The sequence below is a fragment of the Oncorhynchus keta genome, chromosome 34, assembly GCF_023373465.1.
Source record: "Oncorhynchus keta strain PuntledgeMale-10-30-2019 chromosome 34, Oket_V2, whole genome shotgun sequence".
NCBI lineage: Eukaryota > Metazoa > Chordata > Actinopteri > Salmoniformes > Salmonidae > Oncorhynchus > Oncorhynchus keta.
The window spans coordinates 57,395,149-57,409,740 of record NC_068454.1 but is presented as its reverse complement, the minus strand read 5'-3'; the positions used below and the strand labels follow the sequence as shown (position 1 = coordinate 57,409,740).

Sequence of the window (14,592 nt, the reverse complement as noted above, 5' to 3'; positions counted from 1 at the left end):
CCCTTTACTCAGTTCTTTGTTGAAGCACCTTTTGGCAGCAATTACAGCCTTGAGTCTTCTTCGCTATGGCGCTACAAGCTTGGCACACCTATATTTGGGGAGTTTCTCCCATTCTTCTCTGCAGATCCTCTCAAGTTCCGTCAGGTTGGATGGGGAGCGTTGCTGCACAGCTATTTTCAGGTCTCTCCAGAGATGTTCGATCGGAGTCCAGGCTCTGGCTGGGCCACTCAAGGACATTCAGAGACTTGTCCTTAAGTGTTGTCTTGGCTGTGTGCTTAGGATCATTGTCCTGTTGGAAGGTGAACCTTCGCCCCCACTCTGAGGTCCTGAGCACTCTGGAGCAGATTGTCATCAAGGAGCTCTCTGTCCTTTGCTCTTTGCCTCGACCCTGACTAGTCTCTTAGCCCCTGCCGCTGAAAAACATCCCCACAGCATGATGCTGCCACCACCATGTAGGGATGGTGCCAGGTTTCCTCCAGATGTGATGCTTGGTATTCAGGTCAAAGAGTTCAATCTTGGTTTCATCAGACCACTTCTGGCCAGTCTACCGTAAAGACCTGATTGTTGGGGTGCTGCAGAGATGGTTGTCCTTCTGGAAGTTTTCCCCATCTCCACAGAGGAACTCTGGAGCCCTGTCAGAGTGACCATCGGGTTCTTTTTCACCTCCCTAACTATGGCCCTTCTCCCTCAATTGATCAGTTTGGCCAGGCAGCCAGCTCTAGGAAGAGTCTTGGTGGTTCCTTACTTCTTCCATTTAACAATGATGGAGGCCATTATGTTCTTGGGGACCTTCAATGCTGCAGATATTTTTGGTACCCTTCCCCAGATCTGTGTCTCGACACAATCCTGTCTCGGAGCTCTACGGACAATTCCTTCGACCTCGTTGCTTGTTTTTTTTCTAACATGCACTGTCAACTGTGTGACCTTACATAGACAGGCGTGTGCCTTTCCAAATCATGTTCAATCAATTTAATTTATCACAGGTGGACTCCAGTCAAATTGTAGAAACATCTCAAGGATGATCAATGGAAACAGGATGCACCTGAGCTCAATTTCGAGTCTCATAGCAAAGGGTCTGAATACTTATGTAAATAAGTTATTTAATTTTTTTATTTTTATACATTTGCAAAAAAACAACTTGTTTTTGCTTCGTCATTATGGGGTATTGTGTGTAGATTGCTGAGGGTTCTTTAGAATAAGGCTGTAACGCAACAAAATGTGAAAAAGGTCAAGGGCTCTATACACTATATATGGGGGATTGGAAATGATGCAGACAATTATATTGGTGGAAGCTACAAAACTTCCGTCCTATCTTCCTTGAAGTAATCACAGATCTGACTTGGTTGCATTGGTGAAATTAATAGGGCGGTAACCTTGCTTCCACCTATCCAATCACTTATAAATCTGTGCTTACCTCCAGGAAATGAGGAAAGAAGGATGCATTCCAAAATGATTCAAACAGGGCCATGGTTTGTTTTTCCAATGATTGAACAATTGAACTCCAGAGATGTATGGTTTGTGACATTTTGATTTGATTCTCAATTGCAAATGTGCCTATTATGCTAGTCTATAGAATTATATTTGGGTTGGTGAACAACATGAAGGGGTTAACCAGTTACATTGGGGAGGAATAGGGCGTGTGTGCTGCTGTCGCGTTAATTCTTTTTGAAGTGGTGTTTTCCCAAATCAGTCACTGAACCACAAATTACAGTTAACCCTTTCTACAATGTTCAGATCCTTTCAGTGGGCGAGTCAGACACCTTTCCCACCCAGTGTTGTGGTTCTCTGTGTGGCCCATCCTAATTGGAGTTTCCTCATCTTAACATTTTGAAACTAATCTTTGTCTCATTCATTGATTGTTTTCTTTCATGTGTTTTTCTTCACCAGTTGAATAATCAGTATTAGTCAAACCCAGCAAACAGTTAACGTTGCTACAATGTTAGGTACATTAATGGAGAAAACGTTATAGCTATGTCATGGAACATCCCTGGGAACCTCTATCAAATGTTGCTGTCACGGCTGATTTCCTCCTCTTCGTCTGAAGAATATGGCTCCCTAAATATGGTTCCCAATCAGAGACAACGATAGACAGCTGCCTCTAATTGAGAACCAATCTAGGCAACCATAGACATACAATATACCTAGATAGGAGACAGCCCCATAAACATACAAAACCCCTAGACAAGGAGAAAACACATACATCACCCATGTCACACCCTGACCTAACCAAACTATCAAGGAAAACAAGGAATACTAAGGTCAGGGTGTGACAGTACCACCCCCAAAGGTGCGGACCGCACACCTAAACTTATAGGGGAGGGTTTGGGTGGGCGTCTGTCCATGGTGGCGGCTCTGGCGCTGGACGTGGACCCCACCACACCATAGTCTTTGTCCTCTTTTAGTCTCCTCCTAGGAACAGCGACCTTCGCCGTCAACCTAGGATTGGCAACCCTACAAAATGGCCCCACTGGACTGAGGGGCAGCTCCGGACTGAGGGGCAGCTCGGGACTGAGGGGCTGCTCGGGACTGAGGGGCAGCTCGGGACTAAAGGGCAGCTCAGGACTGAGGGGCAGCTCAGGACTGAGGGGCAGCTCAGGACTGAAGGGCAGCTCCGGACTGGCTGACGACTCTGGAAGATCCTGGCTGACTGGCGGCTCTGGCAGATCCTGGCTGACTGGCGGCTCTGGCGGCTCCATGCAGACTGGTGGCTCTGGCGGCTCCTTGCAGACTTGCGGCTCTGGCGGCTCTGGTGGCTCCTTGGAGACTGGCAGCTCTGGCGGCTCCTTGCAGACTGGCGGCTCTGGCGGCTCCTTGCAGACTGGCGGCTCTGGCGGCTCCTTGCAGACTGCCGGCTCTGGCGGATCCTTGCAGACTGGCGGCTCTGGTGGGAGACTCTAGCAACTCTAGACAGGCGGGAGACTCTAGCAGCTCTGGACAGGCTGGATACTCTAGCAGCTCTGGACAGGCGAGAGACTCTAGCAGCTCTGGACAGGCGGGATACTCTAGCAGCTCTGGACAGGTGGGAGACTCTAGCAGTTCTGGACAGGCGGGAGACTCTAGCGGCTATGGACAGGTGGGAGACTCTAGCAGTTCTGGACAGGCGGGAGACTCTAGCGGCACTGGAGAGGAGGAAGGATCTAGCAGCGCTGGACAGGCGAGACACACTGTAGGCCTGGTGCATGGTGCCGGCGCTGGTGGTACTGGGCCGAGGACACGCACCTCAGGGTGAGTGCGGGGAGGAGGAACAAGGAGTACCGGGCTCTGGACACGCACAGGAAGCCTGGTACGGGGAGCTGCCACCGGAGGGCTGGTGCGTGGAGGTGGCACTGAATAGACCGGACTGTGCAGCCTGTCCAACCTTACCTGGTTGAATGCTCCCGGTCGCCCTGCCAGTGCGGCGAGGTGGAATAGCCCGCACTGGGCTGTGCAGGCGAACCGGGGACACCATGCGTAAGGCTGGTACTATGTACGCCGGCCCAAGGAGACGCACTGGAGACCAGATGCATAGAGCCAGCTTCATGGCACCTGGCTCGATGCCCCCTCTAGCCCGGCCGATGCGAGGAGCTGGTATGTACCGCACCGGGCTATGCACCCGCACTGGTGACACCGTGCGCTCCACAGCATAACCCGGTGCCTGCCCGGTCTCTCTCGCCCTCTGGTGAGCACAGGAAGTTGGCGCAGGTCTCCTACCTGGCTTCGCCACACTTCCTGTGTGCCGCCTCCAATACATTTTTGGGGCTGACTCTCAGGCTTCCAGCCCTGCTTTCATGCTGCCTCTTCAAACCACCGCCTCTCCGCTTTGGCTGCCTCCAGCTCTGTCTTGGGGTGGCGATATTCCCCCGGCTGCGTCCAGGGTCCTTTCCCGTCTAGGATCTCCTCCCAAGTCCAGAAGTCCTGATTGCGCTGCTCCTCCTGCCGCTGTCTGTCACCACGCTGCTTGGTCCTGTTTTGGTGGGTGAATCTGTCACGGCTGATTTCCTCCTCTTCGTCTGATGTAGCAGGGATCGGACCGTGGTAAGTGTCCATAGTTGTTTTTTTCATTAAACAAACCGAACATTGCAAATTCAACAACAATGTCTGACACCTGAAAGGTCATCCATCACCACTTACAACCTTAAAACAATGCAATGCCCATTTCTTCTAAGATAACCGTTACTACTATGCGACTGTTAAGTAGCCCGTTCCTGCAGTCAAATGACCTAGTGGCCTCATGGGTGGAATGTTATATGTTTGCAATTTCATAATTACTAAACATGAATTGTTTTTAAACGCCTGAAAATCCAGTGTTTCTATGTTAACAGTTTTGTTATATTTCAGTCTTCTGTGATGTATATAAACTGTAATATTGCGATGCAAACTCAAAATTGAATATGTTTCAACGCTATATCTGACATGGAACACATATCTTCTTTTGATTTAAGCCCATAACCATGTGTGTGAGGTGTATACTTTTGTTTCAAAGTAGATTTGTTTAAGACCACCAGGAAACACTCTGTGTGACCCTGATTTAGCCCACTGCAGTAAAAGGTTGAGGCTTCTGAGACTTACGAGCTGTCTATAGCAATCATAGTCCAAGCTGTGCAGGACGGCAGGCAGGCTCAAGGTCAGGTCAGGCAGAGGTCAGTAATCCAGAGTAGAGGGCAAAGGTACAGGTCGGCGGGCAAGCAGAAAGGACAAAACCGGGAAAACAGACATGGCATGCACAAGGGGAAACCCAGTGGTAGGTTTGAGGAACAAAACAAACTCACAGACAGACAGAAAACACAGGTATAAGTACCCAGTGGATAATGGTTATTAAGATGGGCTACACCTGGAGGAGGGTGGAGACAAGCACAAGGACAGGAGAAACAGATCAGGGCCTGACAAACACGATAAATTCATTTGAGTTGGTAAAAAATACATTTATGGGACCAAAGGTGGCTCAACTTACCCCTTTGGCTCAACTTACCCCTTTGGCTCAACTTACCCCTTTGGCTCAACTTACCGCTGTGGCTCAACTTACCGCTGTGGCTCAACTTACCCCTTTGGCTCAACTTACCCCTTTGGCTCAACTTACCCCTTTGGCTCAACTTACCCCACTCTCCCTTACCGTTCTAAGGTCCGGCCTGAAAAGTAGAAAAGGCGTTGTTCATTGTGTTACTATCAGTCTTTTTCTAAGAAATGAGTGTTCAATGGCTGTGTAATAAAGACTAGGGGCTCTATTCAATCCGCATTGCGGAAGTTCAGCTTTACAGCGTAATTGAAATTTAAAGGCAATGTTCCCACTTTACCAGAGACTACATTCATGATAAACGCTGCATATTTTGGCTAAATCGAAAATTACCTTTACCTTTCTATTGCGGACTCATAGAGCACTAGCTCTTTAGAAGAGGGTTTACACCAGGGTTGGGGTCAATTCAAATTAAACTCAACGAATTCAAGAAGTGATTAGAATTTAATATTCCAAAATGCCAAGAAAAAAACATTTGACATAAATAGCATATCCTTTTCAATTTGTCAACTCATTGACAATAGATTCCCTTTTTCAATTATTGAATTGGAATTTCAGTTTACTGGTATCAGCCACACTAAGATGTCAAGTAATTCTAAATAGATTACACATTCAAATTATATTGCTATTCATTTTATGTATTCATAGCATTGTACTCGTCAGGGATATTACATTTTCCTCAACATGTCAGTTTTCACATCAGTACCATAGAGTCCACTATAAAGCTAGCTTGCTCCATGGGCCTACAGCGTTTGGAAAATGGCTCACTAAGTGTGTCACTCTCCCCATATGGGTTACATGGAGGAGGGTAAGGCTCAGGTCAAGCCTCTGACCGACAAGATCCAGGAGCATGCTGAGAAGATCCATGAGCAGAAGAAGCCCTTCGTCAGTGAAATCAAGAAGCAGGTCCACTTCCACCCCATGACTGACAACATCCAGACCCAGTTCAGTCCTCTGGCTGACAACCTGCAGGCCCAGTTAATGGCCCTGGTCAACAAGATGCAGGCCCAGTTCAAGCCTCTGGCCGATTACTTCCAGGACCAGATGGAGCAGCTCTTCCAAGGCCAAGGCTCCCCCCCAGTAAAGCTAACATAACATCCTCCTAGCTTGGATTCAGACCATAAAAGGGGGGGGGGATTCCCCTCTGTCTGTTTCACCTGTGTCATGTCCATCTAACTCCTTCTCTTGACATTATGCAGAAATTTCACCAATAAAGAGGTTGAAAGGTGGCCATTTTGTCTGTGATTGTTTCTCTATATAAACTCAGCAAAAAAAGAAACATCCCTATTCAGGACAATTCATAAAAATCCAAATAACTTCACAGGTCTTCATTGTAAAGGGTTTAAACTGTTTCCCATGCTTGTTCAATGAACCATAAACAATTAATGAACGTGCACCTGTGGAACGGTCGTTAAGTCACTAACAGCTTACAGACGGTAAGCAATTAAGGTCACATTTATGAAAACTTAGGAAACTAAAGAGGCCTTTCTATTGACTCTGAAAAACACCAAAAGAAAGATGCCCAGGATCCCTGCTCATCTGCATGAACGTGACTTAGGCATGTTGCAAGGAGGCATGAGGACAGCAGATGTGGCCAGGGCAATAAATTGCAATGTCCGTACTGTGAGACGCCTAAGACAGCACTACAGGGAGACAGGACGGACAGCTGATTGTCATTGCAGTGGCAGATCATGTGTAACAACACCTGCACAGGATCGGTACATCCGAACATCACACCTGTGGTACAGGTACAGGATGGCAACAACAACTGCCCGAGTTACACCAGGATTGCACAATCCCTCCATCAGTGCTCGGACTGTCCGCAATAGGCTGAGAGAGGCTGGACAGGGCTTGTAGGCCTGTTGTAAGGCAGGTTCTCACCAGAATTCACCGGCAACAACGTCGCCTATGGGTACAAACCCACCATCGCTAGACCAGACAGGACTGGCAAAAAGTGCTCTTCACTGACGAGTTGCGGTTTTGTCTCACAAGGGGTGAGGATTGGATTTGCGTATATCATCGAAGAAATGAGCATTACACCGAGGCCTGTACTCTGGAGATGGATCGATTTGGAGGTGGAGGGTTCGTCATGGTCTGGGGCGGTGTGTCACAGCATCATCAGACTGAGCTTGTTGTCATTGCTGGCAATCTCAACGCTGTGCGTTACAGGGAAGGCATCCTTTCCCCTCATGTGGTACCCTTCCTGCAGGCTCATCCTGACATGACCCTCCAGCATGACAATGCCACCAGCCATACTGCTCGTTCTGTGCATGATTTCCTGCAAGACAGGAATGTCGGTGTTCTGCCATGGCCAGCGAAGAGCCCTGATCTCAATCCCATTGATCACATCTGGGACCTGTTGGATCAGAGGGTGAGGGCTAGGGCCATTCCCCCCAGAAATGTCTGGGAACTTGCAGGTGCCTTGTTGGAACAGTGGGGTAACATCTCCCAGCAAGAACTGGCAAATCTGGTGCAGTCCATGAGGAGAAGATGCACTGCAGTACTTAATGCAGCTGGTGGCCACACCAGATACTGACTGTTACTTTTGACACTGACCTTTGGGACAGTCCATCATATAGCTTAAGCCCTGTTTGTTAGTATTCTGAAGTAGTTGTTTGTATTGAATGGAGTTCAGCTGAATTGTTATATTAAGATATATTCATTTAATTGATTGTGACCTCTAGGACTACTACACAGTAAGCTATCCAACAATGATTTCCCCAAAAAATGGAATTGGAAGAGAAAAGGTTACAAAAACTCAGAAAAAGGCACAAATATGCAGTCATGATTACACATTTAGTATAACTGATTTACATTGTGGACTGGGACTTGAGCAAAGCCCCTCGATGTCGCGGAAGCCATCGTCTATGATCTAATCCATGCACTCACGGCAGGAGTGGTGATCACAGGGATGCGATCACAACGCTGAGGAATAGCCCACCACGTAACTGAAAATAATAATATATTTTGTTTACAGTGCAATGCATAGTCCTAATCATCATCACGACATCACCATCACATTCTTAATCCATAATCTTAATCATCCCCACCTCCTCCACCACCATCATCATCATTATCATCATCAACAACTTCCTCATCATCATCATCATCGTCGTAAAAAAGGTATTTCAACCAATCAGCATGCCCAAATGGACATTAGAGACTCCTCCGACTCCAGGTCAGTGTTATCATTTAGAAGTGCTGTCCCACAATGTAAATTATGGCTATATAATCATCATCATCAACATAATATCTTAATGAACATTTATTGTAAATTTAAATGGAAAGTTTATTGAAGACAGACCTAAATCAAATTCGATTTAGGCTAAGCAGTTTACCTATTTGAAATGCAATTTAGGCCTACCTGTCTTTAGAATCCTGTCCTCTCATCTGGAAACAAGGGAAGATAGAAAACATTTATCTCCAAAATCTCTGCAGTCCCTTCCCAGGGCCATAGCCAGGGCCTGCGTTTTAGTGAGGTCTGTGGGGTGTGGAGACATTATTGCACTTTTAAAGCTAATTTCCTGCAATTCTACACATTTTGCCATGATTTATTAGCCCGGCTGATGCGACTCGCGTGGTCAGCGAGGGAGAGCTGACACTGGTCTGGACAGGAGGCCGTTGTATATGCAGTATTCACACAGAGTTGTACTTATTTCTGGCTAAGCTTTGATTGGTTGTTTCAGTTGAGACCTCACATTGTTTGGATTTCAAAACCCAACAGTTGTATTAGAAGGGGGCGGCCCTCAGTGGCATTCCAAGTGGGTGTATGAGTGAGGAAGACACAGAGGGGCACCAATCAGTATAGAAGCACAGCCCCCTTCATTATCGACGCATCGTGCTGACAATAATCAAAAGAGCCTTTCCAGAGTTAGGTATCAGCCGGACTAATGACTTATGCCATGTTAGGGCTCTATTCAGTCCGTAGCACTGAAGATCCGCTTTATAGCGCAATTGACAATTAAAGGCAATGTTCCCTCGGTTGTGGAGAGCTCAATTGGTCAGCTCAGATGGAAATTACCTTAACTATTTAATGCCGATTTTCTGCGATACTTCTGCGATACTGATTGAATCCAGCCATTAATATGATATCTGAGTCAGTGACTAACAAAAACAATGTGGGCCCTCTGGACGTCAGGGCACCTGGGGACGTGCCCATCGTGCCCGGTTGGTCATTTGACCATGATAACTTCAAGTTTAGATAGCTAGCTAGACTAACTATAGTAATTTACCAATCGAAAATGTTTTAACTGATATGGGCTAATTGAGTGACTGTCAGTGAATGACATATAACAAGAGGAAAACTGCTGATGCACAACGAAGTTTTGAAATTGCACCTTGTGTATTCTACTATAACTCTCATCAGCAAGTTGAGAGTTATAGTATTTTTTATTTTTTTTTAATCCAGAGGTCCAGACCTCCATGTCATTATATGTAGCTTGGACCTTGGCCACATAAGGGTTTAGCCCTGACCTCAACGGAGAAAACCTTGCCAAGGCAAACCTGCTACCCTGTCTGCTTTTCCAGCACATTGTGTACTTCGAGGAGGTTTAAGACATGTTTCAGAAGTTCTTGGCTGGTTTCCTTTACAAGCAATGCCTTCCTCCTCGCAACGTTGGCCTGGCCTCTCAATACATTGGTGTCCAGCACAGTCAGACTCTAGCTCTAAGGCTTCTGGCTGCTAGGTTGGCCAAAAAGTAAAATGGATATAAAGCATACCTACTGATCACACACTGGTTGAATCTATGTTGTGTCGAGATTCAAGTTTTAATGTCACGCGCACGAGTACAGTGAACTGTCTTCCTTGCGAGCTGTAAACCCAACAATGCCGTGATCAATATAAATGACTGCATTGGTTCAACATCATTTAAATTGAATTACGTTGAACCAACGTGGAATAGATGTTGAATTGATGTCTGTGCCCAGTTGGAGGGCCAGGTCTTTATTTGGTTAGTAACCTGTACAGCTAAAGCCCAAGAGAACCAAACTGGATAATGATCATACCAAAGATACAAACGCAGATTGTGTTATTCATGTTCAACATGTTCAACATGAATCTGTTGGCAATCAAATATCCTTTTGTCCTGTGTTTTATTTCAGACAATAAAATAAGACTTTATTTAGTTTAGATAGAACACTGGGTTTTGCCAAAACATTTAGCAAACAAGTTTTCAAGATATTGTATTATAAAAATCACATCTATTTAACATTTCAAGGCACACATGGTAGCAATTGGTTAAGATGAACAATTAACAACGAGTGACCTTACAATCCATTGTAATTAAATGGCTCAACTGAGGTCTTTCAGTTGTTAAATTTCACCCCTAGACAATCTTTATATTGTACAGTATATTCAAAATACATAGCCCAGGGACATTTTAATAAGGAAGAGTATTGTTTGTCTAAAAGACATTATGTGTAACAGAAACAACCACAAGGCCTTTCGAGTTTAACACTTTAATTATTTAATTTCCCCAAGTGTAATTGGTTCTCTAAAACAGCCTAAAACTGTGTCCATAAACTGAGCAAACTGAGCAGCCCAATTCCAAAATGACTTAACATCAGGTGAAAAATGGTCCCACTGAATCTATTTCTATTTTCTTACTTAGGCGAAGCAATTTCCTCACAGAAGGTTCCAAGACCACTTGAGGATAATTTCCTAATATAATGACAAACAGTTCACGGAGCTGTCCCGCTGTAAACTCACCAATGTGTTGAGGGAAACATGGCCCCATAGCAAACAAAAGGAAGTGACCTCTCATTGCAAAATACTTGGTCCTGACTCCCTACAGTATCTCTGGCTATTTATCAATAGCTGTATTAGTCCTTCCTTACTCCCTTTGTGCTTTTCTAAGGGCAATACTTTATTCAGGCATCTCTCTACACTGTAGACTCCAATTATGATAAATGTTCCCATTCAACATGCCTAGATCACAAAGCAGCAGAACTGGTCTCAAAGGTGCCTTGTGGTGTAACTCCATTATGGCAGTGATAGTAGGTGACAAATGTTGATGGGGGAAATACATTCACACAGCACACCACTATCACATCGTGTTAGAGTCAAGACTTACACTTCAGGGGCCTGTTCAGAGGGATGTCACGTTACAGAGCGTTCAGATAGAAACGTATCGTGTAGAACAGATATGATTGTCTTTCAGGTAGAATAGGGAATTGTGTACGCTCTAATCATTCTATTTCTATCTGCAACGTTCAGAACATTTCACATCACTGAATACACACCAGATTGAAGTAGCACGCCATTTGTGACCTGCCTGTATGCAACAGCATCAATAACACCCCAAAGGAATCGTAAGGTCTCCCTCAGGGAACTGACCCACCCAGAGGTCTGATTCTAAGTCTGTCTTTGGCGGGTGTGGACCACAGTGTACCCCTGATTCCATAGCACCATAGTTCTATATAGTATGTCTATTCAGTGGTCCCGTAGTACTGGGCGTTAGTAGTAGTGCACCCGACCTATAGTGCCTGTTCCTGAACCCAGGATATCAGGCTGCCCATTCCTCCAGATCTCCCGTATGATTCGCTCCCTCTCCTCCAATCGCTGCGCCCGCTCCAGCTCCTCGGCCGACGTGAACACGTTAACACTCAGTGTCCCGTCCGATTGGCTGTGGTTGTGGTGGTTGCCAATGGGAATCTCTGTGGTGGGTAGGGGGGCGGGTGCTTCGACGTCACCCTCCTCTTCCTCATCCTCGCTATCTTCATCACATTCGTCCTCACTGAAATCCTTTAAGTGTTTCTTCTCGGGCGTGGAGGCCGGTATGTTGGTGCGGGGCTTGCAGGAGATACGGATGACCAGGAGGCAGAGGGTGAGGACCAGGCCGAAACAAACCCCGATTACAAAGTACAGCCCAAAGCTCTCCGGGTTCTCTACAGGACAGAAAAAGATCATTGGTAAATTCACCTAGGATTTTAAAAAAACACCACAATATGTCAAAAAGTAATTGTGCTAGTAGCCTAAATCAATATTGTTATGTATGACTGGCACATTGGCAATTTTGTTTCATTGATTCATTTTGTGGTACTTTAAAAGCAATGTGACAACTGCTGTTGTTAAAGTGATTGATTGATTGACTGACCTTTGATGTGTGCGTAGGCAGCTAGGCTGTTGCTGAGGAGGTCCATCTCTTTCCTCTTTGCATCCATGCTGACGATATGTCCAGTAGCCCGTTCTTATACCTAATACGAATAAACACAACACACTGCATCAGAATTCCTTGCGATCTCAACTACTATGCCATGCATGCAATGCCAAGTACTGTCTGCATTAATGTATGCATGAATTCAGGTATTCCCACCATGTATCACAGAAACTTCCACACACCCTCAAACAAACTGACACAATGAGGTTTGGCCAAAAGACACATGCTACCCTCATGCACCCCACAGCTACCCTCATGCTACCCTCATGCACCCCACAGCTACCCTCATGCTACCCTCATGCACCCCACAGCTACCCTCATGCACCCCACAGCTACCCTCATGCTACCCTCATGCACCCCACACCTACCCTCATGCTACCCTCATGTTCCACACAGCTATCCTCATGCATGAATTCAGTTATTCCCACAATGTATCACAGAAACTTCCACACACCCTCAAACAAACTGACACAATGAGGTTTGGCCAAAAGACACATGCTACCCTCATGCACCCCGCAGCTACCCTCATGCTACCCTCATGCACCCCACAGCTACCCTCATGCTACCCTTATGCAACCCACAGCTACCCTTGTGCTACCATCATGCAGCCCACACCTACCCTCATGCTACCCTCATGTTCCACACAGCTACCCTCATGCTACCCTCATGCACCCCACAGCTACCCTCATGTTACCCTCATGCCCCCCACCGAAACCCTTCTGCTACCACAAGCCCCCATAATTACCCTCCCCTTTACAATGTATTTAAAGTGTTTTACGAATGCCTCTAGTGCCACACTAGATGTTTTCTCGTTTGCTATCGCGCCAAACACACTGACCACAGCATTTCTCCATAGTAACATTCAAGTGACATTTTCTCAAAATTGTGGTTACAAGTTAATCAACTTTCAAAGCAGAATTACTTTCACATTGTTCCTCAACTGTAGTGTATGATATACAATTTTCTAGCTCTGAGTCTACTTTTATCCAACGTAAAAAAAAAACACAATTTCAAATTTTGCTACACTGGACCGAATCGAGCCGGTTGGTCACACATGTCTTTGGGTGGGTGAGGACAAGGCCTACTGGTCCAGCTGTGGCAAACAAAAGCTCCACTGTTTCGTCCTCAAATACCAACAGCGCAAACTGGGATCATGACACATTTGGCACATGGTTCTGCCTGTGAGCTGGGACAGGCCTCTACAGTGAGGGGCCAGGGGTCAACTCTCTCCTCAGAAGCCAATGAACAGCACTTCCTCCAACGAGCCTCCCGGATCAATAGGAGCACAGCCCAAGGACCTCTGTGTTGTTTTTACAGTACCTGGGTTGTTCACCCTTTTAATTTCCCCGACTGACACAAATGGGTGAAGAACTGGAGGACCTGTGTTGCTGTTGTTTAAATATTTATTTTAGTCACACTTTGACTGTCCCTGACTGAAACAGAGTCACTGGGTTTTCCTTTCTTGATCTTGTTCTGAAGGCAGCTCTGCATGGAGAGCAGAACCAAATGTGAATGATTACATTTAGGCAAGTCATTTGATTGGTTTTAGTTTTGGCCACTGGGCTTATCCCTGGTGACGCTTTCTGGTCGTCTGAGTCTTTTCCTCAGCGTTTCCTGTCGCTCTGTTTGGCTCCATTGTGTTCCTGCAGGCCCTCGCTGTCCCGGCCATTACTCCCTCGCCTCAGGCTCCCCAGGAAGTCTCAAATTTCTCTCACAGAGAACCTTGCGGAGCCACGCCTCACCACGCAACAACAGTACAACGCCTGGTCCTGCTTCTTTTCCTATGTGGTCAATTACATAGGCTATTACAGCGAGCCCCCCTGCACTTTTGAGAGAGCAAGCGAGAGAGAGAGAGAGAGAGAGAGAGAGAGAGAGAGAGAGAGAGAGAGAGAGAGAGAGAGAGAGAGAGAGAGAGAACCTGTTTCCAATCGAAGTGAGAGGCTGTGTGGATTCTCCCATATGGAACACTCTATCCAAAGGGTCATGTGGCTCCTGCTGGGTCTCTCCCGCCGCATTTCCTGTGCAACCCCCTCTCTTCACCCTCAACCCTTGTCATAGCCCTTTCCTGCTGACTCTGCCCTTTTCTCGTCCGCTCCACTATGACATCATCACTTGGTACATGCAAGGCACATGGCACAGGAAAACCAAGACGTGATAGATAGCGACACAGGGGCCCAGCCAATACGAGTATCCCTGAACCTTTTGATGTGTTAGCACGTTAGCATTAGCCTCCGATCCCTTTCATTCTACACGTGTTCTGTGTTATGGCTCCCAGGGGAACAAACATGTTGTTCAAGTATGGAAAGATGGCTGACTCTAGCACAGTCACAGACAGTACTAAACCGTGGAATTGCACAAGTCATAGCACATGGCCTACAGATCATTGACATCAAAAATGGCACAGTCCACCTGTTTATGTTTTATGTCACCTCAATTTTTTAGGGG

The 14,592-nt window shown here is 46.3% G+C and overlaps 1 protein-coding gene across 6 annotated transcripts in view; it reads right to left on the bottom strand.

Moving 5' to 3' along the window:
- Positions 1–10,062: 10,062 nt before the first annotated feature.
- LOC118367351 (protein eva-1 homolog B-like) overlaps positions 10,063–14,592 on the bottom strand; it is a 45,275-nt gene continuing 40,745 nt past the window's right edge. For all 6 annotated transcript variants that reach the window (XM_035750717.2, XM_035750720.2, XM_035750716.2 and 3 more), the window contains 2 exons: positions 12,085–12,184; positions 10,063–11,875 (listed from right to left, as the gene is read on the bottom strand). In XM_035750717.2, coding sequence (XP_035606610.1) covers positions 11,445–11,875; positions 12,085–12,151 — 498 coding nt within the window. In that variant the 5' untranslated portion in view covers positions 12,152–12,184 and the 3' untranslated portion in view covers positions 10,063–11,444. The remainder of the gene's footprint in view (positions 11,876–12,084; positions 12,185–14,592) is intronic.